The sequence below is a fragment of the Eumetopias jubatus genome, unplaced genomic scaffold, assembly GCF_037043125.1.
Source record: "Eumetopias jubatus isolate StellerSeaLion01/CBP00866 unplaced genomic scaffold, mEumJub1_p1.0 scaffold_14, whole genome shotgun sequence".
NCBI classification, from domain to species: domain Eukaryota; kingdom Metazoa; phylum Chordata; class Mammalia; order Carnivora; family Otariidae; genus Eumetopias; species Eumetopias jubatus.
The window spans coordinates 42467723-42494148 of record NW_028274820.1 but is presented as its reverse complement, the minus strand read 5'-3'; the positions used below and the strand labels follow the sequence as shown (position 1 = coordinate 42494148).

Here is a 26426-nt window from a genome sequence, read left to right as displayed (position 1 = left end):
GGCTGAGAATAGACTGTCTCAGGACCAAGACTGAACTAGGGAGGCTATTTAGGAATCCAGGCAATTACAAATGATATTTGAAAATCTAGGTTTTATAATCTAGTTCACATAAATTTAACTACCTCGGAAAGAATTTATAACTAGTTGCCTGTATCTGAAAGTAGAAACATGTGACAAGAAACATTCTGGCAAAATTGATGCCAGACACATAAATCAGGTTGCATATCTACCAACTGAGTTTAAGCTACTGAATCATACTGAACTGTATTTTATATATGGACTGTGTGCAAATATAAAGAATCCTAAACCTAGAGACATGATTTCATTACACTTTTGGGGAAAACAAAGGTGGGATTTTCCTCTTGCCTTTTGCCTTTCTCCCTTCCCTCTTTTTCTCTCTCCTGTCTATGATAACCATATGCTGAAAACATGATCAGTGAAATTATGAGGTTTAGGACATGGATGTGACAGAAGTACCACTTGTTGTCTGACTTCCCTGCTAAAGTCCAGTGAAAGAGGGTTCTGTCTTCTATTGCCATCAGAATACATTCTAGAATATACTTCTTAACAAACAAAACCCTCATCCATAGTAAAGATATGGATGTGACTATATTTTCCAAAATCTGTTCTATAATTTTGTTATTTTTTAAAAGATTTCATTTATTTGAGAGCAAGAGAGAGAGAGAGAGAGAGAGAGAACACAAGCAGAGGGAGGGGCAGAGAGAGAAGCAGACTCCCAATGAGCAGGAAGCCCGATGCAGGGCTTAATTCAGGACCCTGGGATCATGACCTGAGCCAAAGGCAGACACTTAACCGACTGAGCCACCCACACACCCCGTTCTATAATTTTAAAAACCTTCATACATTTATATATCAAGAAAATAAATCTAAAGAGTTTTTAACGTATACCCAAAGAGATAGCTTCAAAATTAGCAAGACTCCATATGATCTGGGCATCCAATCTTAAGTCTTCTCAACCCCTCAGCTCTGAAAGTCTTTCAGTTCCCATGTACCCTGGCCCCAGTGCTTCTGTGTATGCTCTCCCTCTTCTTGGAAAGATCCCTTTCACTCCCTACTGAAACAGGCTCACTCTTTTTTTCTTTTTTATGTTGAAGGGATACAGTATAATGACTTTACTTACATACAGGATTACTGCAATTACTATAGTGAAAATCCATCATCTCATATAGATAAAAAATATAAAGTAAATGAAAAAGACAAAAGATTTTTCCTTGTGATGAGAACTCTTGGGATTTACTCTCTTAACACCTTTCAAATATATCATAAAGCAGTATTAACTGTGATCATGTTGTATATTATATCCTTAATACTTGTTTATCTTACAACTGGACATTTATACCTTTTGACCACATTTTTTCAATCTCCCTACCTTCACTCCTTGCCTCTGGTAACCACAAATCTGGTTTCTTTTTCTATGAGTTTTTTTTTCTTCTATTTTTTTTAAGGTTCCATATAACATGAAAAAATACAGTATTTGTTTTTCTCTTTCTGACTTATTTCACTTAGCATAATGCCCTCAAAATCCATCACTGTTGTCACAAATGGCAGGATTTCCTTTTTTATGGCTGATTAATATTCCCACGTGTATAACACAGTATCTTTATTCATTTATCAGTTGATGGGCATTCAGGTTTTCCATGTCTTGTCTGTAAAAAATAATGCTTCCGTGGACATGGAGTGCAGATATCTCTTTGACATTTTGTTTTCTATGGATATCTTCCTAGAAGTGAAATTTCTGGATCATATAGTTCTATTTTTTAATTTTTTAAGGAAACTCCATACTGCTTTTCACAGTGGCTGTACCAACTTGCAATCCCACCAACAGTGGATGAGGAGTCTCTTTTCTCCAGCTCCTTGCCAGGATTTGTTATCTCTTGTCTTTCTGATGATAGCTATTCTCACTAATGTGAGGTCATATCTTATTGTGGTTTTAATTTGCATTTCCCTGATGAGCACTGAGTGATATATAGAATTGTTGAATCACTATATCATACAACTGAAACTAATAGAACATTATATGTTAACTATACTGGAATTAAAATTAAGAACTGAATAAAAAAATTACCATTGACTAAACAATAGTAAAAAAATAAATCTGAAAATGTATCAATTTTCAGAGGAAAAGAAATGATCAACAAGATGAAAGGACATCCTACAGAACTGAAAAAAATTGCAAACCGTACATCTGATAAGTGGTTAATATCATAAATATAGAAAGAATTTATACAATTCAATAACAAAGAAAAATCTAAATAATGGAATTAAACAGTAAACAAAAGTCCTGAATGGACATTTTCCCAAAGAACATATATGAATAGCTAGCAAGTAGAGGAAAAGGTGCTGGACGTTACTAACCATCAGGGAAACAGGCTCACTCTTACTCCTATGCCAAGGCTCATATTAGATAGCACTTCTTCCAGAAGCCTTCCCTTACACACCCAAATGAGCTCATTCCTTCTGAGCCAGAGAACACATGTATTTATAATTTCCCACTTCTCATTGCATGAGATAATGACATTGCAACCAGCCCTGACAAGAAGCAGCAAAATGTCCTCAAGGTTAACTCTATTTACTTTGTTGATGAAATCATAAACTGGAAGTAAATCCTAATAATGGAAGCCAATGTGGAAAACACACAGTTCCTCAAAGGAACCAGCTGTATTGATGGTAGATTCTGAAGTATGAATGAAAGGAACAGAGGACTCAGGGCAACACGTCTCCCACTGGGAGAATCTCTTTACCACCTGTTTTTGCTTATTTTGTCAAAAACACTTTCTTTTGGGCCATGTCCTTTGTCCTTCTTCACTCTGCATTCCTAGCCCTTGACATTCCATTCTCCATGTTAAAAAGTGGGGTAGGAGGCATCTGGGTGGCTCAGTCGGTTAAGCAGCTGACTCTTGATTTTGGCTCAGGTCATGATCTCGGGTGCTGGTATCCAGCCCCCGCTTTGGACTCCATGCTCAGTGGGATGTCTGCTTGAGGTTTCTGTCCCTCTCCCCACCCCCACTCCCGCTTGTGCACTCTCTCTTTCTCTCCAAAATAAATAAATAAATCTATTTTAAGAAAGTGGGATAGAAGCTTAGGCAGTGGGTAGGAGGAATTGGGGGTTTTTAATTAGGGATTTAGAATAAGAATCCAGGCCTGGCATACTCAAGGAGCATCAGTGACAGGATGACCAGACTGCAGTGAGTCATGAATGAGATAAGAAGCCATCAGAGGCTTTGCTTGGAGGAGCAACCTGATATAAATCATGTTTTAAAAGGATGGTTCCATTAGCATGTGGCAAATAGACTGTGGGGGTACAAAGACAAAGAGTTGAGATGGGAATATATTGCCAAAATGCAGGCAGAGGACTGGTGGTGGTTTAGCCGAGAGTGGTAATGGTAGAAATGGGAAAGGGTTGTTGGTTTCTTGGCTGGATGTAGGGTGTAAGATAAAGGAGTTAAGGATGACTAAGATTTTTGACCTGAGCAACTGGAAGGATAGGGTTGCCATTTTCTGAGCTGGGAGAGACTGTAGGAAAATGGGGATGGGTAAGTATGGAGGAAATCAATTCACAAAATCTGAAATTTAAATTTGGACATATAAAGCTAAATCTTCTGTGGGGTTGTTAAATAGGTATCTGGGGATAGAAATCTAGAGTTCAGAGGAGAGATCAACACAGGAGATAGAAATTTGGTTTAACAATCTATAGATAGTATTTAAAGTCTTGAGCGTAGATGGGAACATGTGGGAATGAATGTAGATAGAGAAGAGAAGAGATCCAAGGACTGGTCATGGGTCCTCCAGCACTTGGTGGTTTGTATGATGAAGGGGACACAACAAAGGAGACTGAGAAGTAGTAGGCAGAGAATCAAGAGGAAGTGGTTCCTGGAAAATAAGTGAAGAAGTATCTCAAGGGGGGCATGGTCATCTGGTTTCAATGCTGCTGATGGTTTGAGTGGTGAAAAGTGGTCATTAGATTTGACAACATGGAAGTCACTGGTGACCTTGACAAGAGCCATGTGTACACACACACACACACACACACACACACACACACACACCCCACGCACAGAGTAAAACATGGAAAAAATCTTAACAACTGATGAATTGGGGTGAAGGGAATATGGGATATCTTTGTATTATTATTGCAATTTTTCTCTAAGTTTGAAATTAAGATATAAAGCATAAAAAAGAGACAATGATGAGAAAGAGAATGAAGACAGAGCACATCGGCAAGATTTTTGGGAAAATGAGGTCCATGGAGATGGAGCAATAGAGTGGTATGTGTGATTAAAGAAGTTTCTTTTTAAAGAATTATGTATTTATCTGGCGGGGGCAGAGGGAGCAGGAGAGAGAAATTTAAGCAGACTCCACTGACTCGGGGCTCAATCTCACAACCCTGAGATCATGACCTGAGCTGAAACCAAGAGTTGGATGCTTACTGACTGTGCCACCCAGGTTCCCTAAGGAAGTTTTTTGTAAAGATGGAAGAGATTGTATGTATGTATGTACATATATTGTATGCTGATGGAAAAGATCTTATGAACAGGGCAATATTCACGATGCCAAACAGAAAGCAGTGGTTAGAGGCATGCCTGTGATATTTTGAATCGTAAGGGGTTTCTACTAATTCCTCTCCCATCTCAAACAAGTATCTATTCTACAACATTCTAAAGGGCATCTGGCCATTCACACCCTGCTTGGACACTCCAGGGAGTGGAAGCTTTGTACCTCTCTTGTATATTTCCCAATGGCCTTGTAGCAAAATCAAGCTTTGTTGCTTTTTAAAAAGAAAATAACGCAGACTGTGTCAAATCCAAATACCTCATAATCACACAAAGTTGTGAAAGTCTCCCACTTTTCCCTTCAGTCCTACCCTATAGAGACTGTCACTGTTTGCAGTTTGATGTGTAGCTTCCATATTTTTGACTAGTTGTGTAAACACACACATATACAGCACAACAGCCTTTAAAATCATTTTAAATGTAGTTTTCCCAACTTGCTTTCCCCCTCAGTTAATAGAGCATGAACGGCCCTTCAAATCAATACGTAAAGATTGACTATGCTTTTTTTTTTTAAGATTTTATTTATTTATTTGAGAGAGAGAATGAGATAGAGAGAGAGAGCACAAGAGGGGAGAGTCAAAGGGAGAAGCAGACTCCCTGCTGAGCAGGGAGCCCAACGCAGGACTCGATCCCGGGACTCCAGGATCATGACCTGAGCCGAAGGCAGTCGCCCAACCAACTGAGCCACTATGCTTTTTAACAGCTACATAGTACTTCATTTCGTGAATGTAACATAACTTTATATATTTCCCTTCCTTAGATAATGCTGCAGAGAACATTCTTGTATTTTCCCATACTTGTGCTAGTATTTCCATTTTGTTGTGTTTTGAAAGGCTTATTCATGGTATAATTGGTAGACTCCCTCTTCATGTTGAACTGAAATCTGTCCACCTGTGAATTTTTCTGTTGCTGCCACTCCTTTGATGTGGTTTTCTACTTCACTGTGAGCATGAGTCTAGGCTTATAAAAATGTGTGAATACAATTTCATTATACATATATGTGTCTCTTTTCCTGGTAATCTTGAACTCACGTGTTTTCTTGCTTTATCCTTGATGCAAGTATGATGCAATTAAAACTTGAGTTAACTTTGTTAATAACTGAATTACTTGGAAGGTGTGCTTTCATAGGAGACTGTGGTTTTGTGCATCTTTTCACATTGCTTCAGTTCTGTTTCTTGGCCTGGGAGATGCCCACCAAATCTGTGCGTTCTGTGGTAGAGCAAGGTCAATTTTATGTTGTCATTAAGTTGATTGTGAAGACAGTGTAGAGGAGTTTTGCGGGAAAAAAATCAAGAGAAATGTCTCCATATATGTATAAACTCTGTGCCTCTGAAACTGAAATATTCCTCAGGAATATTTCCTATCGTGTTAAGTTGGAAACAATGAGAAAGGAAAGCAGGGCATATAAATAAATGAGATGGAGAACTGCCTGTAAGAAGTAGGCTCTGTTGTACTTTTATTTTTTTTCAGCTTTGAAAATTAATGTAATTTTCTTTATTTTATTTTAAAAATATACTTGGATATCTTTATCATTTCCAGTTTTTGAAAACCAAATTCATTATTTTCAGCTATTGTTTTAATTTTTTATTGTGGTAAGAACACTTAACATGAGATCTACCTACTTAAAAAATTTTTAAGTATGCAGTACGGTATTGCTAACTGTAGGCATTATGTTGTGCAGCCCATCTCTGGATCTTACTCCTCTTGCATAACTGAGACATTATATCCATTGAACGACATCTCATTTCCCCCTCTTCGCCCCCGGCAACTACCATTTGACCCTGCTTCTGTGACTGACTATTCGGTCATCTCGTATTGTGCAATCATGCAGTATTTGTCCTTCTGTGACCGGCTTATTTCACTTAGCACTCCCCCATTCACTGTGGCACTATTCACAATAGCCAAGATATGGGAACAACATAAATGCCCATCAAAGCACAAATGGATTAAGAAAATGTGGCGTAACTGCCCAACAGAATATTATTCAGCCTCCCCCAAAGAAGGAAATCCTGCCGAATGCGACAACATGAATCCACCTGGAGGACATTAGGAGAAGTGAAATAAGCTTGCCCTACTTTTACTCGAAGAATTCATGGGTCTCTAAATATGACTTCTTTGGTCCCCAGAGCATAACCAGAAAGAGACACATGGAAGAGCTCATGTTGTGAATCTTCTTGTGAAAGACATTCTCTGAGAGGGTGATTAGTTGTTGGTCCTTTTTGTGCTTTTAATTCCTGGTAGAGGAAATCCGTTTCTAGAATGCCAACTGTCTCTCAGTAGCTAGCATCCTTTTGGCAGGTAATAAAACTAGGAGGACAATACAGAGGCATGGGTCCTATAATTCACATCTCAAACACAAGCATTTAAAAGCAGAATTTCCATTATGGCTTTTTGATGTCAGTGTCAACGGTGCCTCCAGAATTTCTCCATAGGAGGAGCAGCAATCAAAGAGCCAGGATGGCTGGGGGCCTGAGCCAGATGAGTGTTGGCATAGCACGCACTCAGCTTACGGTGGCTTGGGCATCCCCGGTGTGGCCACGGGAGACCATGGGATTAAGTGTGGGGGCCATTCGCCTTTCGGTCTGTTCTTTGGTGCACCACCCAAGTTAACAGTTGTCACCAAACCTACTGACTGGAAATACATTGGGCCCAAGGACAGACCTGGCTGAATGTCACATCGGTATCTTCTTTTTGATATAATTAAACATGTCACATATAGTCTAAATAAGTTTCCCTTTCCCCAGAATCATATGGTGATGATATAAAGTAAACATCATCTTTACCAGCCTTCACACCTAAAAAGTGTGACAGTCAAGACACATTCATTGTGACAGCTGGAGCTGTTACCTTCTGCTTATGCATAAAGCTGCCTACTGTACTTTTATTTTTTTAAGATTTTATTTACCCATTTGATGAGAGAGAGAGAGCACAACAGGGGGGAGAGTCAGAGTGGGAGGGAGAAGCAGGCTCCCCACTGAGCAGGGAGCCCCACGCAGGCTCATGGGATCATAACCTGAGCCGAAGGCAGATGCTTAACTGACTGAGCCACCCAGGCGCCCCCTTACTGTACTTTTCTGTTCATTTCAAGTATGTACCAGACTCTCACCATGCATTTCCACTTGATGTTTCTTTTTATTTTTTTTTAAAGATTTTACTTATTTATTTGAGAGAGAGAGCATGAGTGGTGGGGAGCAGCAGAGGGAGAGGGAGAAGCAGACTCCCTGCTGAGCAGGGAGCCCGACTCGGGGCTCGATCCCAGGACTCTGGGATCATGACCTGAGTCAAAGGCAGACACCCAACAGACTGAACCACCTAGGTGCCCCTCCACTTGGTGTTTCTAAAGTTCATGAACACTGAAGGCTAATTAACTCTAATTAGAATCTTCCCTTTGGCTACATGCCCAAGGATACATGGCTTGTATATTTTGGTATATTTGGAATTTTAAGGTTTATACCTCATGAGTATTGTTTGGCTTTTTTATTTCATTTTCTTTATGGTCCCTATCCCAGGGGATTTCAACAAAGGGGTAGCATTGGCTTTAGAAGAAGATAGTTATCTGTTTATGTGAGATGACAGGATACTGGGGTGGTCTAGGACCAATCACTGGTTCAAAAACATTAACTGAACATTTTCTATGTGCCGGGCATTGGGCCTGATGCTCAGGATGAATCGATGCCCAAAGTCTAGTAGAGAGCCAGAATGTGGTGGGGAACTAAGAACTAGATCTTTATGAATTAAAGTTAAGATGACAGGAAGCCTATAGAGGAATAAGCTGGAAAAACATGTAGGGCCAGACTGTGAAGGGACATTAGCGCTAAGCTAAAGGGCTTCAGCCGGAGGCTGTCAGTGATTCCCAAAGTGTGGCCCCCTACCAGCTCTATCAGCATCTAGGAAGCTATTAAAAATGTAAGTTCTTGGGCCCCACCTAGACCTAATGAATCAGTAACTCTTAGGGTGGAGGCCAGTAATCCTTATTTTCACAAAATCTACAGATACTTTTGATATATACCAAAGTTTAAGAACCACTGCTCTGATGATAGAAAACCCTTGGAAGGGTTTATTTTAAAAACCCAGTTCTATGGCAACATGATTCACACATCATACAAGTCACCTGTTTAAAGTATACAAGTCAATGATATTTAGTATTTTCACAGATTTGTGCAACTCTCAACACCACCTAATTTTAGGACATTGTCATTGTCCCCAAAAGAAACCCTTTATCCCATAATAGTCACCCAACCTCTAGTCCCTGGCAACCAATTATCTACTTCTTGTCTCCGTGGATTTGCCAATTCTGGACATTTCATGTAAACAGAATCACACAACACGTAGTCTTTCGTGGCTGGTATCTTTCACTTAGCAGTGTTGTCAAGGGTCATCCACGTGGATGGGGATGAAGGAGGGCACTTGTGGTGATGAGCACTGGGTGTTGTATGTAAGTGTTGAATCACTAAATTCTACACCTAAAACTAATATTACACTGTAGTTTAACTAACTGGAAGTTAAATAAAAACTTAAAAAAAAGGGGGGGTCATCCATGTTGTATTAGAACTTTCTTTGTATGGCCACATAGTATTCCATTGTAGAGATACACCACATTTTGTTTATCCATCCATCCACGGATAAACGTTTGGGTTGTTTCTACTTTTTGGCTATCATAAATACTGCTGTTATTAACATCCATGTGTAAGTTTTGTGTGAACACATGTTTTTATTTGTCTTGGGTATACACCTTGTCCTTTTTAAGGGCAGGAGTGACCTGGTCAGCTGAGGGTTTCAGTACATGACAGCTTGGGGCAGTGCTTTTCATTCCTCTGCCTCCACACCATTCCCATGTCCAGAACACTCCATCATCAACTGTACTCATGATTCCCTTTTTAGATAGTGGTGTGGGGGTAAGAGGTGGGCTGTACAGTTGGAAATAGGCTCTTCCTTACATGCTAGCATCTCTTTCTCTTGTCCCACAGTTGAGAATCTTGCTAGAGATGGATATGAGCAGAAATAAAGATGTGAATTAAACTATTCTAACAATTTAGGCCACAGGTGAGGTGAATTGGAACCAGGGCAAGTTTAGAAGGGATGACTTGTTGATTCTGAACTATTATCCCTAGTATCTCATAATCTTCTTCTACCAGTCTCCAACTATACTGCAAAGGCAAAGTAATAGAGAGAGCAACCTTCTCTTTGGCGTGAAATATTATTTTTCTTTTCTTTTTTAAGATTTTATTTCTTTGAGACAGAGAGAGAGAAAGAGAGAGCAAGAGAGCACAAGTAGGGAGGAGGGTCAGAGGGAGAGAGAGAAGCAGACTCCCTGCAGAGCAGGGAGCCCGATGTGGCACTCAATCCCAGGACCTAGAGATCATGACTTGAGCCGAAGGCAGACGCTTAACCAACTAAGCCACTCCAGTGCCCCGGAATATTATTTTTCAACACTGATCCTCTGCTGAAGGGAGAAAAGCTACAGAAAAGCACAGCTTCTCAAACTTTTTCTGCAAAACCAAAAGCCACTCTGAGCACGGCTCATGGCCCCCTCATTTTAACGTTAGCGTTTTCACTTTGTGACACTTGAAATAGAAAAGATTTATGAGACGAATTATTTTTTGGTAATTTAATGCAAGATGCCATGTGTTGTGGTCTGCTAAAAGTGGGAGAAATGAGAACATTGGTGTCTGTGTTAGTTTCCTGTGGCTGTTGTAGCAAATTATCACATTCGTGGCTTAATGCAACACCAGTGTATTCTTTTGCAGCTCTGGAGCCCAGAGGTCTAAAATGAAGCTCACGGGGCAAAAACCAAAACCTTGACAGGGAGTCTAGGGGATAATCCATTTCCTTGCCCTTCCAGTATCTAGAGCCACACTACTGTGTTCCTTGGCTCTTGGCCCCTTCCTCTGTCTGCAAAGCCAGTGATATGCATGTTTTCTCTCTGACTCTGCTCTGTTCTGTTTCTGTCACATGCCTTTCTTCTCTTCTGTCTACCAAGTCTCCCTTTGCCTCCCTCCTATAAGGATATTTATGATTGCATTTAGGACCCACCCGTATAATCCAGCATAATCTCCCCACTGGAGATCCTTAACTTAATCACATCTGCCCAAACTCTTTTTCTCCACCCCCCCCACCCATGACATTCTCAGGTTCTGGGCATTAGGACCTGCATATCTTTGAGGGCCATTATTCAGCCTGCCCCAGTATCAAATCAGCAGGAAAGACGCTTTGCCCTTTTCAGTACTTCTGGATCCATTCTTGTGTGTTAATGAACTGATTTATGGAAAAGAGAAGCGTACTTGGAAAAGCATACATTTCATGGCATCCTTTTGCTGGGCAGACTTAGACACTTGTACCGTCATGCTAGGAGGCCCCGGGTCCTGCTGCTGTGGCCACACAGCTCAGCAACTCCTGCTGTCCCCAACTCCTTGTGAAGTGGCCGGGACGCAGCTCTGGATGCCAGGCCAGACACCTTACTTCTAAGCGCTTCCTTCAGTTGCCCCACATCGTGAAATCTCTCCCAGCACTTCCACACATCTCTGTCTTGTTATCTCTTTTCCATATTGATCCCCAAATGCTGATGATGGAATTGGCCTTATATTAACCAGAGAGGCACCTATTGGCCTGTGTGTGTGTGTGTGTGTGTGTGTGTGTGTGTGTGTGTGTGTGTGTGTCGGCGTGGGGGTGGGGGGCTGTGAGCCTAAATAAGACAGAGTTTAGTGTGCATAGTGTCTAGACGACTTCTACCAAAAAGGTGGCCAGCTTCCACATTCACTCCATTTAGCTCAGTTTGATAAGCAGTGCCCTGAAATAGGTAACTCAGGAGATAGAAAGACAAATAAGATGAAGTGCTGCTACTTTGAGAATTTCAGTAGGACAGAAAGATGTGCGCAACCAAACCCATGAGGAGACATACACCACACGAGAGGTGCGGGCTGGTACGGGGGTATTTCTCGTGGTTGGGGTGAGCATGGGTCAGGCAAGACTCCTTGGATGTGTTTGATGGGCTAGGACTGGCCCACAGATGGGATGAGGGTGTTCAGGGAGGACACAGAAGGTCAGGACACAAAGAGAATCCCAGGCCAGGGAGCTGGGAGACAAGTCAGAGAGGGAAAGGTAGAAAGAAAGATTGCATATACACATCTTCATGATACTGTCTAAACTAAAGCAGGCTTGCTTGAGTAGAATTTCTGTATTTGATGGATTTGGTTCTGAAATTGCTAGCAGGTGGAAAGTTCTGGAAAGTAGATATAAAGTTAGGCTCAGAGCATAGAAACTTGGGTGAGACTGGAGATTAGAGAAGTAGAGATTATCCTCAGAAGGTCACCACTGATGCCACGGATGTGGACAGTATTACAGAGGATGTTACCAAAACAAAAGTAAGGACCACGGCAGACTCCTTGAGGGCACAGAAGGCAACGAGAAAGTCACTGGAGAAGTAAAAAAAGCAAAAAGTGACAACGGCTGGAGGGAAACCAGGAGTCTGCCCCGTGCAGGTGGCCAGCAAAGGGAGCATTCCAGAGTCCCCTGTCTCTAGGAGAGGCAACTGCCATAAAGCTGACCTTGTCTCTTTGTATCTATCCTTTGTACTGCAAGTATATCTAAATGCCATGCAAGATTGTTATGAAACGTGGCAGGTTTGACAGAAGGCTATTTGGGCAGAAAGAGTTAACGTGTACAACTGAGTTGAGCTGGCGAAGCCCCTTGAAGCCATGATGGACTTTGCACTATAACCTATCAATGCATTTAATTATAACATTTATACTAAGAACAACCTTATTATTGGAAAACAGGACCAGATTCTGCAATCAGATAGAAGATCATAATAGCAAGCACATGAAGCAATCAAACAGTCAAGTGGCTTGACCGTTGCTGAGATTATTTGTAAATCTTCACATGCTAATTGTTCAACCATGTTCATATCTGCTTGCAAAATGGAAGCAAAGACTAAAAGTTTAAGGAAAATGATTGGGGGAAAAATAAGCCCAAATTGAGCACATTTGGCCGTGACTGTGGTGAGCTGAACAAGGCCAATTCCAACATTTAGATTCGTCCAATTCCTTCTAGTGACCATCAGTTATCTCTGAAGATTAGAAGTTGGTAGGAGTTACTTGCTTCCTCTTAGGCACCCTTGCTATCAGGTGTTATGTTTTAATTAAAGCAAATTTCAGGCAAAATTCTGCCCGATGTTCAGCTATTCATTAACAAGAAGGCACAAAAACATGCACTAAAGCATGGTCCAAGTTCCAATTTTCTGCGTTTTTTTTTTTAAAGCACTTTAACAAGTGCATTGCATAAAATGATTTCTCTGAGACAAATACAACAATATTCTCATGATTGAACCAATTAACCTTTTAGTCAGATCAGTGAAGGGACTCTTCATGATGGGTTGAGGGGAGGAGGCACCTGTTCTGAATGAGTTCTAGAATTAGGGTGCTCTAATGAAAGTACTTGGCTGACTCTATAAAAGGGGGTGAAGTACCTGTATGACATTTCTCACTATGACAGTTCTCGAATACCTCTCATTTTCCCAAGGATATGTTGTTCCTATCATCCCTCTGGAGCAAATTCAGATGGTAAGAGTTGAGGCAGAGGTCTTTGAAGTATGGACCACTGATCACGGTATTTCAGATGTTACCTCAGCACCCCTACAGCATAAACTAAATTGCATATACACATCTTCATGATACTGTCTAAACTAAAGCATAAGAAGGTAAATTACAGAAAATATCACAATTATCTTGCTTTTTGCATGCATAGGGAAAAAGCCAATGTGGCAGACTGAATAATGCCCCCAAAGATGCTCATGTCCTAAATCCCTAGAGTCCGTGAATATTGCCTTCTATGGCAGAAGAAACGCTGCAGATCTGATTAAGTTAAGCATTTCGAGATGGAGACTGGAGATGTTATCCTGGATTATCTGGTTGGGCCTGGAGCGTGATCATGAGCGTCCTTCTAAAAGGGGGGCAGAAGGAGAAGAGACTATGGAAGAGGTGATGTTATGGTGGAAACAGGGATGGAGTGGAGGAAGATGGAGGAAGGGGCCCCAAGCCAAAGAATACGGGTGACTACTAGAAGCTGAAAAAGTCAAGGAAACAGATGCTCCCCTCGGAGGCTCCAGGGAAAACCAGCCCTGCCGATACCTTGACTTTTGCCCAGTGAAACAGATTTTGTACTTATGATTTCGAGAAGAGTAAGGGAAAAAAATTTATGTTGTTTTAAGCCACTAAATTTGTGGTAATTCATTACAGTGGCAATAGGAAATGAATATAGCCATCAGTATTAATGTCAGCAGCATTTTGGTCCAGTTCATGGAAGTTTCCATCAGAGCCGTTCTGAAAACCCTTGGCGTACAAGGCTGACACTTCTTAGGTTATTAAAAAAGACCCCGTGTTGCGGGCCATGGAGAGGAGGAAAGGAACAAATGGGGCAGGTTTTAAAACATTTTTAGGAACAGACTCAAAATCAGTCCCTGAATCTGTAAAAAGTAAAACATTTCTCCGCCTCTCACTGGGCACAATGGGACTGGATCACCATTTTAATGAAAATCAAGTATAATGAAGCCAGTTGTTCCATTTAGGCCCATTAGGACTGTATTCTGGCCAGGTACCAGGTGAGCCTGGGCTACACTCCAGCAGAAGGCTCGCCCACTAACACATAACTTACGCATTGATTCTATTCCCAACCGAATGGGCTACTTTAACTGAACAAGCATTATGGCGCCTTAGCCCACGTTAGAAAAGGCTAACATCAAAATGGGACATTAAGTTGGAGGAATTCAGTTCCACAAAGGAAAGGATTTTTAGAAGCTGGAGGCTCTTGATTTTCAGGCTAGAGATGGAGGAACTGCTTGGCTTCTACTCTGAGCCAAGACAGAACTGAGGAAAGAAAGTCAGCAGAGTCTTTGGAGGAACTGCCTTTGGAGAGAATTACTGTTGAAAGCTTCGCTCTGAAATCAAATACAGTTGGAGGAGTTGGGGAAAGATTGCAAAAGCCTCGGTTTTATCATTTACATACTTGCCCCCAGGTTATTCTAGCAATTTCCTAAGACTATGTCTAGCTCTTTCATTACCTGGCTCAGTCCTGTGCACATAGGCACACCCTCAGTGGCAGCTGCTAGTTATACCAGGAGAATGCGATGATGGGAACTCAGGAGGAAGGGGACAGGTGCCAAAATGCCAGACCATTGCGTTGTTCCAGGGGTCTCTGCGTAAGCACCTTCTATCTACATGGACAATTATACGTACTCCATAGGCCACCAGGAAAATACCATTTTCCTTCTAAAGTGAATTAGCTGTGTCCATGAAGCCTAAGAAAATAATCCCTTCCAATAGAGAAGGGTTCCTGGATTTGAGGCCAAGTACTTAGATAACTATTCAGGCAGGTCACCATGGCTTGCTAACTCTACTATTTACCCACTAAGTCAACATCTTAATACAGCACTGGCTTCTTTCTTCGAGCTGCTTTTCATTTGAAGGCCTGCTTCAATAATCTTGTACTCCCTACCTTCAAAATTTATATTCTCTTATATGACAATAAAATTATCAACATCAGAAAATTATCATTGCTACACTACTGTTTATTCTATAGACGCTATTCATTTTGCCAAGTGTTCTCTTAATTCTTTTTACTTTTTAAAATACTTTCTTACTCTTTAGTAAGAGATTATTTATATACAGAAGAATTCACCCTTTTAAGGGTATAGTGTTAGGAGTTCCAGCAAACGCATAGGAGGCCTCTAATGGTCTGGGCTAAGGAAGATTTCCTGACCCTTCCTCAGTAGTGGGACATCTCCTTTCTCAAGTAGTGGGACATCTTGAAAAGTCTGGGATCCACGCCTGCAAGTTTTATTGTTTCCTTTCCCCAGCTCCCATGGGTCATCTGTGCTCTAAAGGTGACAGTGTTTGCTATACATTTCCAGCAGCTTAAGATTTTTGTCCCATAGGAGGCTTTGTGCCTTTCCCTGGGAGATCAGCTACTTCCTTCCCCTGGACCTAAACCACTGGGGAAGCTTTGGGACTTGCCCTGCCCCCAGTCTCTCTTATGAGCACTGGTGAGGTCCCCAAAGGCCCATGAGTGGGTATAAATTCCCCTGTGTCTGAAGTTCCCGGGAGTCCTGTCCTCTCACACAAGCCCACACTCAGCCTTTAGCAATTAAGAATTTTAGCTGAATTCTTCTTACCAGCTTGTATGACATCCGGTGTTTCTAGCAAGTAAGTGCGTGCCCATGTCCTCTCTCTCCTTAGAGGGTCCTTTGTTTCCTTAGATTTTGAGTCACATGGTTGTCCTGTGACCACAGTTCTATGATGCACTCAAAAAAGAGTTGGGTTCTCATAGAATGGTTAGCATTTTTTGTTGTGGATTTAAGAATAAAAGCAGCCTTTTCTAGTTTCTATACCCTAAAGGGAAGGCGGAAGTCCAATTTATAATTCTGGATCATCTGTGAATTTTATTTCTTTCCTTACTATACTGTAACTATCTGAAAAATGAAAATAATCACATCTGCAGCAGAATGGATGTAAGGGGAGATATAGTGGTTGAGAAGCTGGGTTTGAAATTTGGATTTAATTATACCTTCAGATAGACAGGTTCTCTCCTGTAGCTGCTTCTGACCCAGGCTGAAATAATTCTGTCTCCTCTTCCTGAGACTTGTAAGGAAAAAAGTATGATTGGGTAGCATTCACCTCTGCCAAATTAAAGAGTTTGCTTGCTATTAGTCAGCGCACCCTGAAAGTTGTAGGAAGACTTCCAAGTATTTTGAAGGGAAACTGACAATTAAAAAGAAAAAAAAAAAAGGCTTTTGTATAGGGAAACGCAGCTGCCTGGCATAGCTACAGTGTGAGCAATTATATAGAAAATGTCTATAATGTGAAATGATGCAAAATAAATTCCTGACCAAGGAGCTGATCCTAACAGGCTAAGTGGTTACTTTGAGGTTTTCACCTCAGGGCACAGCAGTGAAGCTGCAGTAGATTTTAAGTTTGCTAGGAAATCGTGTAATTTCTTAAAGGAAGCTAGTTAGTCACAAACATTTATTCAACATCTATATTAGCTGTTGTAGGATCCAAAAGGATGTAAAAGAAATAATTATTCTGAATAATTGTCAGAACAGTGTCAGGTTCTTTCTGGGCCTACTTTGTCTGAGGGCACAATTCTAAGGGAAAATTCACCATCACACCCCAGGCCCAGCTGCTCTGTTTGTCACTCTCTTCTGTCCTGTGGGCGGGGACAAAGCCAGCGATACAGCCCCTCCTAGTGCGCTCTCACGAACCTTTAATCCCCTTTCACTGGGCTGCAAAACCTCCTGACCCCCCAGCTCAGGTCCCAGGGGTCTCAAGAATCTCCCTGACAACCTCACACCACCTTTCCACCTGGTCGAATAAAGATGTCCTACTTCACCTCCAAAACAAAACCAAAAACCAAAACAAAACCCAAAAAACAAACAAAAACAAAAACAAAAAGCCCCCGAGAAAATGAATTTATGCCAAAGTGTCATTTACTGACACATCTTTCTTAAGAGGACAACTTTCTTATAATTTTTGTTTTTTATTTTCTTTTTAATTAGAGCAGAGAATGGCCAGTTCTCAGGCAGGTATCTCACCACCATCCTGCATGCGGCTCTGTGAGCTAGCCACCCAGTCTGTACATAGACAGACCCCTCCAGCCTTCATATTCTAGATGAGGCTGCACACCCACTCTCAGAGCATGGTTTTCAGCAAGTATAATGAGGTTGGTCTGTGTCCCACATATTCCTGTCTATCCCTCTTCACACCTATGTTAGCTGGGCAATCTTTGGAAACAGAACAGATTTTTTTCCTCCTCTCCTTTCTCCTGCTTGAATCTCTAGCTTGGAATCTGCATGTTGATGTACTGTCTCCGGCATATTTCACTGGCACCAATCCCTCTCCAGGGTTCTGGGCCTTTCTGTACCACTGTGTTTCCTGGTGGGAAAAGACTGTTCTCTCTTGACTGTGAACTGAATACAGAAGACCAGTGATCCCTGCCTTTTTTCTATCACCACTGAAGTAACTAATAGAGGGGGCACTTCTTCAGGGGTGAGTCTCCTCAGATAGGCCCGAGACATCCGTGCAGAGCACCGCATAAACCTTGACCGTGGGCCCACTCTACCACGGCACTGTGCTTGGCTCAAGAGTTACCAAGGTGAAAAAGACCATCAGTGAATGAGTTCTCTGCAATCTGACCTTTGTAAGGAGTCTTGGTCTGAGTCCTCTAGAGCCGAACTAAGGAGGCAAAAAACTGTAACCCCATATTTGCCTTCCATTTAGAAATATAACATGGCAGAAATGAAAAAGTTCAGCTAAGTCAACCCCCTGAGAGGGGCTATTGATGGATCCAACAAGAGTTGAGCACTTCATTTCAACAGGAGTCTCCAATTATATTCATCCTATGTTGTACCCTTCTGTGTAAGATTTGTTTTAATGAAAGTTTCCCTCCTAGGGATGTGTGCAAGTGTGCAAAGATATATAAGAGAGTCTTCACTGAAGCATTATTTGTAATCAGGAAATATTGGAAACAACCTAAATGTCCATCAGCAGGATAATGGATAGATTATAGTCTAGTTATTTAATGGCATAATGTACAGCAGAGAAAATTAACTAGAACTGTGTATATGTACACAGATATATTTCAAATAGATAATGCTGAGATTTAAAATACAAACTGGATACATAGATATATCACTTATTTGAAGTTTAAACTATTAAATACTGTCCATTATTTTAGACTATATATGTGTAGTTAAAGCATAAAAACATGAATATGAGTGATGCATGTCAATTTCAAAAAGAGATTTCCCCTCTTCTTAGGGGAAGGGGATTGAGTATATCAGGGGTTACAGGGGTATCTGCACCATTTCATTTTTTAATATGGTGGTATATAGGTGAGTGTTTGCCTTTCAGTATAAATTTTATGTGTCTGAATTATTTCATTTTAATACTTTTAAAAAGAAAGAGTTCTGCTGATTTTAAAAAAGTTTGAAAGCCAATGAACTAAGAAGGGGTGGGTGAGGAATGCTGATACTCAAAGTTACAACGGTCCCCAAGCAGGTCTCTGCGACCCCCTCCAGGCTATCCTTCGAAAGCCCATCCTGCCTTCTGGAATAGTGTCTCTCAAGCCCTAGCAGGCCTATGGCAAAATGCATATTTTATCCCGACCCCCATCTTGGATTCTCATTTCGTTGTCTGAGGTTTTCATTAAGCATACCAGTGATTCTAGTAGGTGTGGTCAGGGTACCTTTGAGAAAGATGTTCAAGGTAAGCAAATGAAACCTCAGTAGCTCATGGGTCTACAAACCTTTGCCACAGACTTGTTGCTAACAATGATTTAGAGTTAAGCCATGTCAGAACTATGACTTTGTATACTCAACAGGGATTATTTCTGTTTCCCACTCAACATAATGAAAGCCCTTTAAATCAGTGTGGTTTTGGGGGCAGGGGTCGGGGAGCAGGAGAAAAAGTTAAGGTAAGAGAGGGGGCAGTTAAAAACAATGCAATGAAAACATTTTTATTTTCTGAATTAAGGAGGTACTAAATAAATAGATTCATGGTACCAATTATCAGGGCTGGAACTAACAGTATATGGTAATTATATAAACAGTTCCTTGGCATTCATTTGGGGAGAGATGCTGTTATATCCCCTTTTCCTCCTTTATTAAGACAACACATGTTTTTAGCATATCAAAAATACAGAAAATGTAGAGAAGATTATAAAAATCACCATTAATATCACAACTGAAATAATAGCTGCTTGTTATTTGTGAACTGGTTGACATGATGTTCACAGTTTGAAAATTGGCCAAGATGGGAGTAATTACACCACAGAAATAGGCAAATGCTGTAAACCAGCTCCTTACTTCTACCCCAGATTCAGAAGTTCAACTTTTACTAGCAAAGCAATGAGCCCATCTGACATATACATTTCCCCCCAAATTTAGATAATGCTACAATGTAGTTTTGGGACTGCAAGTGTATATCTGACAAAGAATTTTCTGAGTTATCTTGGGAAATTAATGGGCTGATCCCTTTTTCATATTGTGTAGGGGGAGCAAGGACCCCAAGGCTTTCCAGGGCCAAAGGGCATGACAGGCCGTGGCCTCCCTGGCCAGAAGGTAAGTTATTTTAGGACCTTAGAAAGATGCTTAGGTTTAGGATCTCAATAGCTTCACGTGAGCTTTGGGAGAGCTCTCATCCTGGTCATTCATCCTTATAGCTCTTGGAGGAAAAAAAATCCATTTGGAAGCAAATCTTTACGGATTTCCTTTCCTGACTATATACATGCTTAATTTATAAATCTCGTTTTCTTCATCCTTGAAAGCCAGCTGCTAAAGGAGTGAATCCTTACAACATACCCTGTAGAAGACACCAGATAACTCTGCTGTAAAATTTTATAATAGTTGAACTTCCTGAAGACAGTGAGCTGTTCTGATCATATCTCAAGGTCTCCTCACCTTGAGATCTCTGGTTCATCATGAATTAGATCATGGTACCTGGGGGGAATGTAAATATAATGCCCCCCATTTTTTTTTTCCTGTAGTATATTTGTATCAACCAGAACCACAGGTCTTCAAGAGATACCACTGGGAAATGAATTAAATTTTAGAGTTTTTCTTATTTGGCTTCAATATTTACATTCTAAACTTCTCTTTTCACTATATTCTAAAGGGAGAGCATGGAGAACAGGGCACTATGGGAAAGAAAGGCGATAGAGGGGAAATTGGAGAGCCTGGATCCCCAGGAAGACAGGCAAGGAGTGATTTTTAAAGTCTTACTGTAATTTTATACATTACTTCCAACCTATATTGACTGTTACTCTTCTTCCCCTAAGTAGGGGTTACAAGGACCAAAGGGAGACGTAGGACTTACAGTGAGTATCCATCCTGGAGGGTAATTGAGGGTTTGTGCTTGAAAAATTATTCCATTCATGTTTTAGCTTCAGAAGAATGAATTTTTTTGACACACAGTTCCAGCTGCTATTTAATGATAGCACTGCTACAAGCCCAGTGTTGACTGAGATGCATGAGGTAATTGATCTGAGCATGAGGGAGAAAGAATACCAGGCAGCCCTCACCCGGCCTTGTGGTGGTGTGTGACACTCCCCTGTGACCCCTGGCAGACAGGGTAACAAGGAGGTGAGCTGTTTAAACAAGCCAAATGACCAAATGACTTCTACTTTACACAGTCCTTCACATTTCCAAATGGGGCATTCGGTTTCCTTGAAGTAGATCCTTTAGGAAGTGCTCTGAGGAGAATAGCCATCACAAAATGGAGATTACTTGAATGTACTAATTCACTTATTCAACAAAACTTGTGAGGCATTGGCAAACTTTTCCCTATGCTCCCTACACCATTGCAAATAAAAAGCTGAAACTCTTCAAAGTCTCACAGGGTACTAAAGTTCTAGAATTTCTATAGCAAAGTCTATTTCTTCCTTTCTCATTGGAAGGCACTACATCTCCTGGAGTGGAGAAGCAATGGGAACCTTCTCTTTTATCCTCCTTTGGATTTTTCAGTGGGTCGTAGTCTGGGGATGCTGACCCTATGTGCTGTGCTAAGCAAATCCAGGTGTAAGGGGTTGGAGTTCAGGTAGTGAAGGTAAGACCTGAGAGCTGAGCATATGACAAACAGAACACACACTTTTTTATGGCCTGTTTGCCTTTTCCTCTTCGTTCTTCCTCACCACAAGTCAGATAGCCCCAGATGCCTATGGCGTATGAAAGAGCTACATACACATCAATTCCTCCCCCAAAGTATCAGGGAGAGTATCTGTAAAATGCCCAGAGGAACAATCCCCATAGGTTTGTATCCTCCCTCCTAACGCAGTATGAGGAGAGGGCCTGCCTTCCTTCATCCATTCATTTGTTCACTCATTTCACCAACATTTATTGGGTGCGTATTCTGGGTCAGGCTCTGAGATAGGCAGGGGAGCAGCAGAGATTAAGAGACTGTGTCTGTGGACTCAGGGAGCTCATAGCCCATTAGAAAGAAAGACAAGCAAAGGATGTTCACCTGTCATTTGATAAATGCTATGATAGGCGTAGATAATGATGTGGATCGAGAGCAGACAAAAGGATGTCTGATGATGTTTGGGGCCACATTAGGCTTTAATTGCTTGAGCAGAAGACTTTTAACCAAGAGGCAGAGATCTTAGAAATGAGAATGTCATTCTGCTGACCTTGGCTTTCTAGATTCTAGAAGAGGGACTAGCAGGGAAGGATGACTGAAGGAAGAGCAAATTTGCCTGCAATGAGATTCCAGTCTGTGACCGGTCCTGTGTTAGGCTCCTCCACCTCCGGGGCTCCTTCCTCTTACCTAGTACTGCAGGGTGCCTGAGGGCTCATGTTTTAGAACCCCCACACAGGACTTATAGTGCTTCTTTAGCCGCACCCCTTCCCCTGGGTGAGGAGTCCTCAGGGCCGAGGAGAGTGAGCACCCTGAGCACACGCCCACTCCATTCTACACGCTGGATACACAAGATCCCCAAATTGCCTGCCTAAATGGCCCATTTGGAAAGCTGACAGCACTGGCCTGTATGCATGGGTCCCCCCAGAAGGTGGGCAAGGGGCAAGTGTTGTCAGGGAATTTGGACAGAGCTCAGAAGTAAGGACTGTTCACACCATGAATGCTGGCCCAAGCCCCGTGCAGTGTAGAAATGGTGGGGACAGGGTGCAATGGGAAGGGGACAGGCCGCAGGCCACAGCCCTCTCTTGCCCAAGATTCCATGCGAATCTACAGGAGAGCTCCGTGAGGTAGGTACTATTATCTTTACTTCCATGAAAGACATGCTAAGTCAGAAAAGTTTGGGCGATATGCCTGAAGTCGCCTTGCTAGCGAGTGGCAGAGCCATTGTAGATGGAGTTGGTTTGTCTGGTGCCAAATCCAGGCAACTCCCCCATAAATCTGTTCTTAGAAGGCCTCTTCCCTCTCCCCACCCACGTTCTCTCCCTGATCAAATGTATCCCCAAGCAGCTGTCAGTTGTAGATTCATTCCAGACTAGTAAACTACTCTTTTAAGAGGCAAATACCATTGACAGATTTCAGTGTCGCAAGAATTCATGCCAAATTGCTTCAAAAAGAGTCTTCTTCCACCCATCCCTTACATGTTAGCATTTCTCAGTGTCTGCCCTCAGTCTTCTTTCTTCTGGTCTTCCAACTCTGAGGCAGGGACAGCCATGAAAAGAAGGAGGGATGGACAGTCTGAAAAGGCTAGTTTGATATCATAGCAAAGTTGTATGGAGAGTGACAACATACTGTCTTCATGTTATAAACATGCAAAAGAATACGTTTAACCAGTGGAGGTGCAGGGACACACTGGTTTAAAACAGACTGGACAGCTCTGCTCTAGGAAATCTCATCTGCCGTTGCTGTTTCCACAGCGAGCTGTATGCCGGCCTTCCTTAAATCTGCCTCCAGTTTGCACTGCTCTCTTGAGCACCAGACCTTACGTCTTACTGCCTACTGGACATCCCCAGCTGACTGTCCCATCGATGCATCAGACTCAGCCACGCCCAAGCGGAGCCCAGTGATCTTTGTTAGCCCCCACCCTGCTCCTATTCCATTCCTCCCTAATCTCAGAGAGTGGGCCAACATCCTTTGCCTCCTCTGAGACTCTTTCCTCACCCTTCCTTCCAATTACCCACCAACCCCTTCATTTTCCCTCAGAAAGTTCCCTCTAGACCAATCCTTCCTCCTTAGCACCACCACCACTGCTTTCTGGTGTCACTTCCCCCACACCCCCGAACTATTTAGGAAACTCAAACCCCTCCATCGGCTGCCATGGTCACCTTTCTAAAATAAAAGCGTGATCAGATCTCTTCTCTGCTTAGGGACCATGCATCTTCTCACTGCCCACGATAAAGTTCACACTCTTCAACCTGACACAAAGGCCTTCTAGAGTTCATCTGTCTTACACATTTCCTGTCATTCTCTCTGCCACGTACCCTGTGTCCTAAGTTTACTCAAGTACTGCAAGGCACCGTGTTTGTGTACTTGGTCCCCTGCCTGGAATGCTCCTCCCATTCTCCCTCTTTCCTCCCCAGGCTGCTTGTAATCCGCCTTCCTGGACCCACCCTCTGGCTCCCACCTCTGCAATTCCCAGCAGACCCCTGTGGTTCCTTGACTCCAATCCAATAGCATAGCACTTACAAAAGTATTTATTTGTCTACTGCTTACTAGACTATGAATCTTTTGATAGGTGTAAATTCGATGACTTCATCATTGGCAAAAATAGCCAAAGTAGTCATTGAGCAATTTGAGTGGAAAAAATAAAACAATTTTAGTCAAGCAAAAGCGAAGAAGAGGAGGAAAAGGTTGATATATGTGAGTACCTAAAGCTTTTTAGACCTGGTTAGACCATAAAAGCACATTAAGAAGAATTTAAATGCAACTTTGATATAAAAATTATTCTTACAAGTCAATGAAAGATAAATATCTTAATAGAAAAAATAGACCAAGGACATACAAAGAACTTGCACAAGAGGATACAGCTCGGAAACATGCATATGAAATAAAATTTAGCCTAAGAATTGCATAAGTATAACTTAAAACAATGTGATATCTTGTTCTATCAAGTGGCAGCGATTATATAAAAATAATAACCAGTATTATGTGTCTAAAATAAAATAGGTTTTCCTACACACTGCTGTTAGAGGTGTCAGTTACAATCTTTCTGAAGGTCACTTTGGCAATATGCATCAAGAGCCTTAAAATGGCCATGCATCCAACTTCAGTAATCAAGTTTTTCAGAATACTTAATAATATGGGAAATTAAGTATGACACAATGTTAAGTGAAAAACTGTAATAAACTTGGTGTCTAGTATTTTCTTCACTTGTAGAAAATTAAACATAAATATATAAATATATTTCCCCTTTCTAAAGACACAATGTAAATATATAAATATATGCATTTTCCCTTTCTAGACACATCCTAGTTTCAGATTTCAGATTAAATGCCTCTCTAAATGTGGAAAAACATGACAAGCCCCCCCCCCAAAAGATGACTGTTGGCTTCCTCATTTTATATAATTGTATTAATATTGTATTGGGAGCTCTTTTTAAATAGCCACTTGGAGTCACTGGCTGTTACTCAATTGTACAATTAAATTAAATTAATTTAATGTAAATGTATCAGGATACACTGGCTGTTACTCAATTGTACAATTAAATTAAAATGCTCTGAATATTTTCCGTACATGTTTCTGTTAAGTCCCATCACCAGCGATGTCATCTTTACCCCAATTCTGTCATTGTGGATTTTTTTCTTTAAAACTTTACTTTTGCAACTGTTAAATTTTATCTTCTTAGATCTTCTTAGTTTTGCTTCCTTCCCGTTGAAATTTTCTGGGCTTCTATTAACAAAGTTCATCATTCCCTTCAGCTTCCTGTCTTGGGCAAATACAGAATTCTGTTTTCCATCGTCCCATCACAGTTATTTGTAAACGTGCTACTCAGGGCAGGGCGTTGGCACATTCACTCCCCCTCCCCCCCTCACCTGGGGCTCTTCTGCTGGAGCTGATGGCAGCAGGACCAGGAAGGAGCATTCAGGAACATGGGGACATTTCATGGAAGTGCCTAAGTGAGAGTATCAGGAACCTGGGGAGGGGACTTGCAAAACTGGACGGTGGTAGAGAAAAGGAGGGAATACAGCATAGAATGAATTCTCTTTTGGCCCTGGTACTTGTCTTGGTTGCTCAGCACATGTGGGCTAAATTGTGTAACTGATGGCAAGCATCACCCACACCTTTCTTTATAAGTTATACTTTATGGAGTTGGACCCTATCCTAAGAGTTCTGTGTGCGTAGCCTCATTTGACCTGCACCCCAGCCCTGAGACACAGATACTGTTAGGTCATCTAATGCCCAAGGTCAAACAGCTGATAAATGCTGGAGCCGCAATTGTGAACTCTAGAAGTCTGAGCTCTGACATTTCACAACTCAAACACATTTCAGTTATGATATATTCTAGCTACCTTTTAACCTCTGTGCCATTTATTTTCTTCAGCTGAAGAATAAACGCAAATGGCTCCATGTTGACTGTAACAAGACACAGCTTTTATGATGATAGGAAAAAAATGTTATGGTCATATATTTAATACATTTTCTTTTTGTCCTCCAGAGAGAAGAAATTATCAAAATTATTTTTGAAATATGTGGTAAGATTTGACCGTCAAGAAAAAAAAAAGATACCATCCCCTCAAAGTACCACAGCCACTATGTTCTGTGTTGGTCAAGATAAATGTGGTCACCCAGAGATATAGGGGAGAAAGCCTATGAGAAAGTTTGAAGTTCATTTGGAAAGTCAATGGGAAACTGAAAGATGCGGGGAGAGGGGCTGTGGACTCCTGATTTAAAAAAAGAAATCATCCCCCCAGGGTGGTTAAGAGGGGTGGAGACACCGGCCCTGGAGCCTGTGGGCAGCCAGGCCTTTTGTGAGCACAGAGCTCATTTGTATTCAGTGACATTTACCTGAGCTTAGGAAGGAAAAAAACAACAAAGGAAGTAGGACCACAAGGGCTTAACTGGCATTTGAATCCAGTCTGGCTGGTGATTATAATGTCTGTGTTTTTCCTGAAGCAAGAAGTCTTTCTGAATTGAGTTTTGAGCACAATTTCTAGAGTGCATTTCATTTCCAAGGCAGGAGGACGCTGTCAGTCATCGTGCTTCATAGCTCTATCTAAATGCCTCTATGGCTAAATACGTTAGACTTAAAATAGACTTAGCAGAAAGAGGAAGAAAAGAGATTAGCCAAAAGGCAAGAGATTAATAAAATAATGGAGATAAGAGAAACGTGGCAGAAATGTCATTGTTCTTCCATACAGGGAACCCCTGAAATGGCTTGTCCCCCAAAAGACCTCTGGAT

General features: G+C 41.5%; 1 protein-coding gene across 2 annotated transcripts in view; it reads left to right on the top strand.

The window, feature by feature from the left end:
- COL28A1 (collagen type XXVIII alpha 1 chain) overlaps window positions 1–26426 on the top strand; it is a 161694-nt gene that overhangs the window by 117884 nt on the left and 17384 nt on the right. For both annotated transcript variants that reach the window (XM_088018326.1, XM_088018325.1), the window contains exons 27-30: window positions 19612–19680; window positions 20234–20314; window positions 20400–20435; window positions 25683–25719. In XM_088018326.1, coding sequence (XP_087874452.1) covers window positions 19612–19680; window positions 20234–20314; window positions 20400–20435; window positions 25683–25719 — 223 coding nt within the window. The remainder of the gene's footprint in view (window positions 1–19611; window positions 19681–20233; window positions 20315–20399; window positions 20436–25682; window positions 25720–26426) is intronic.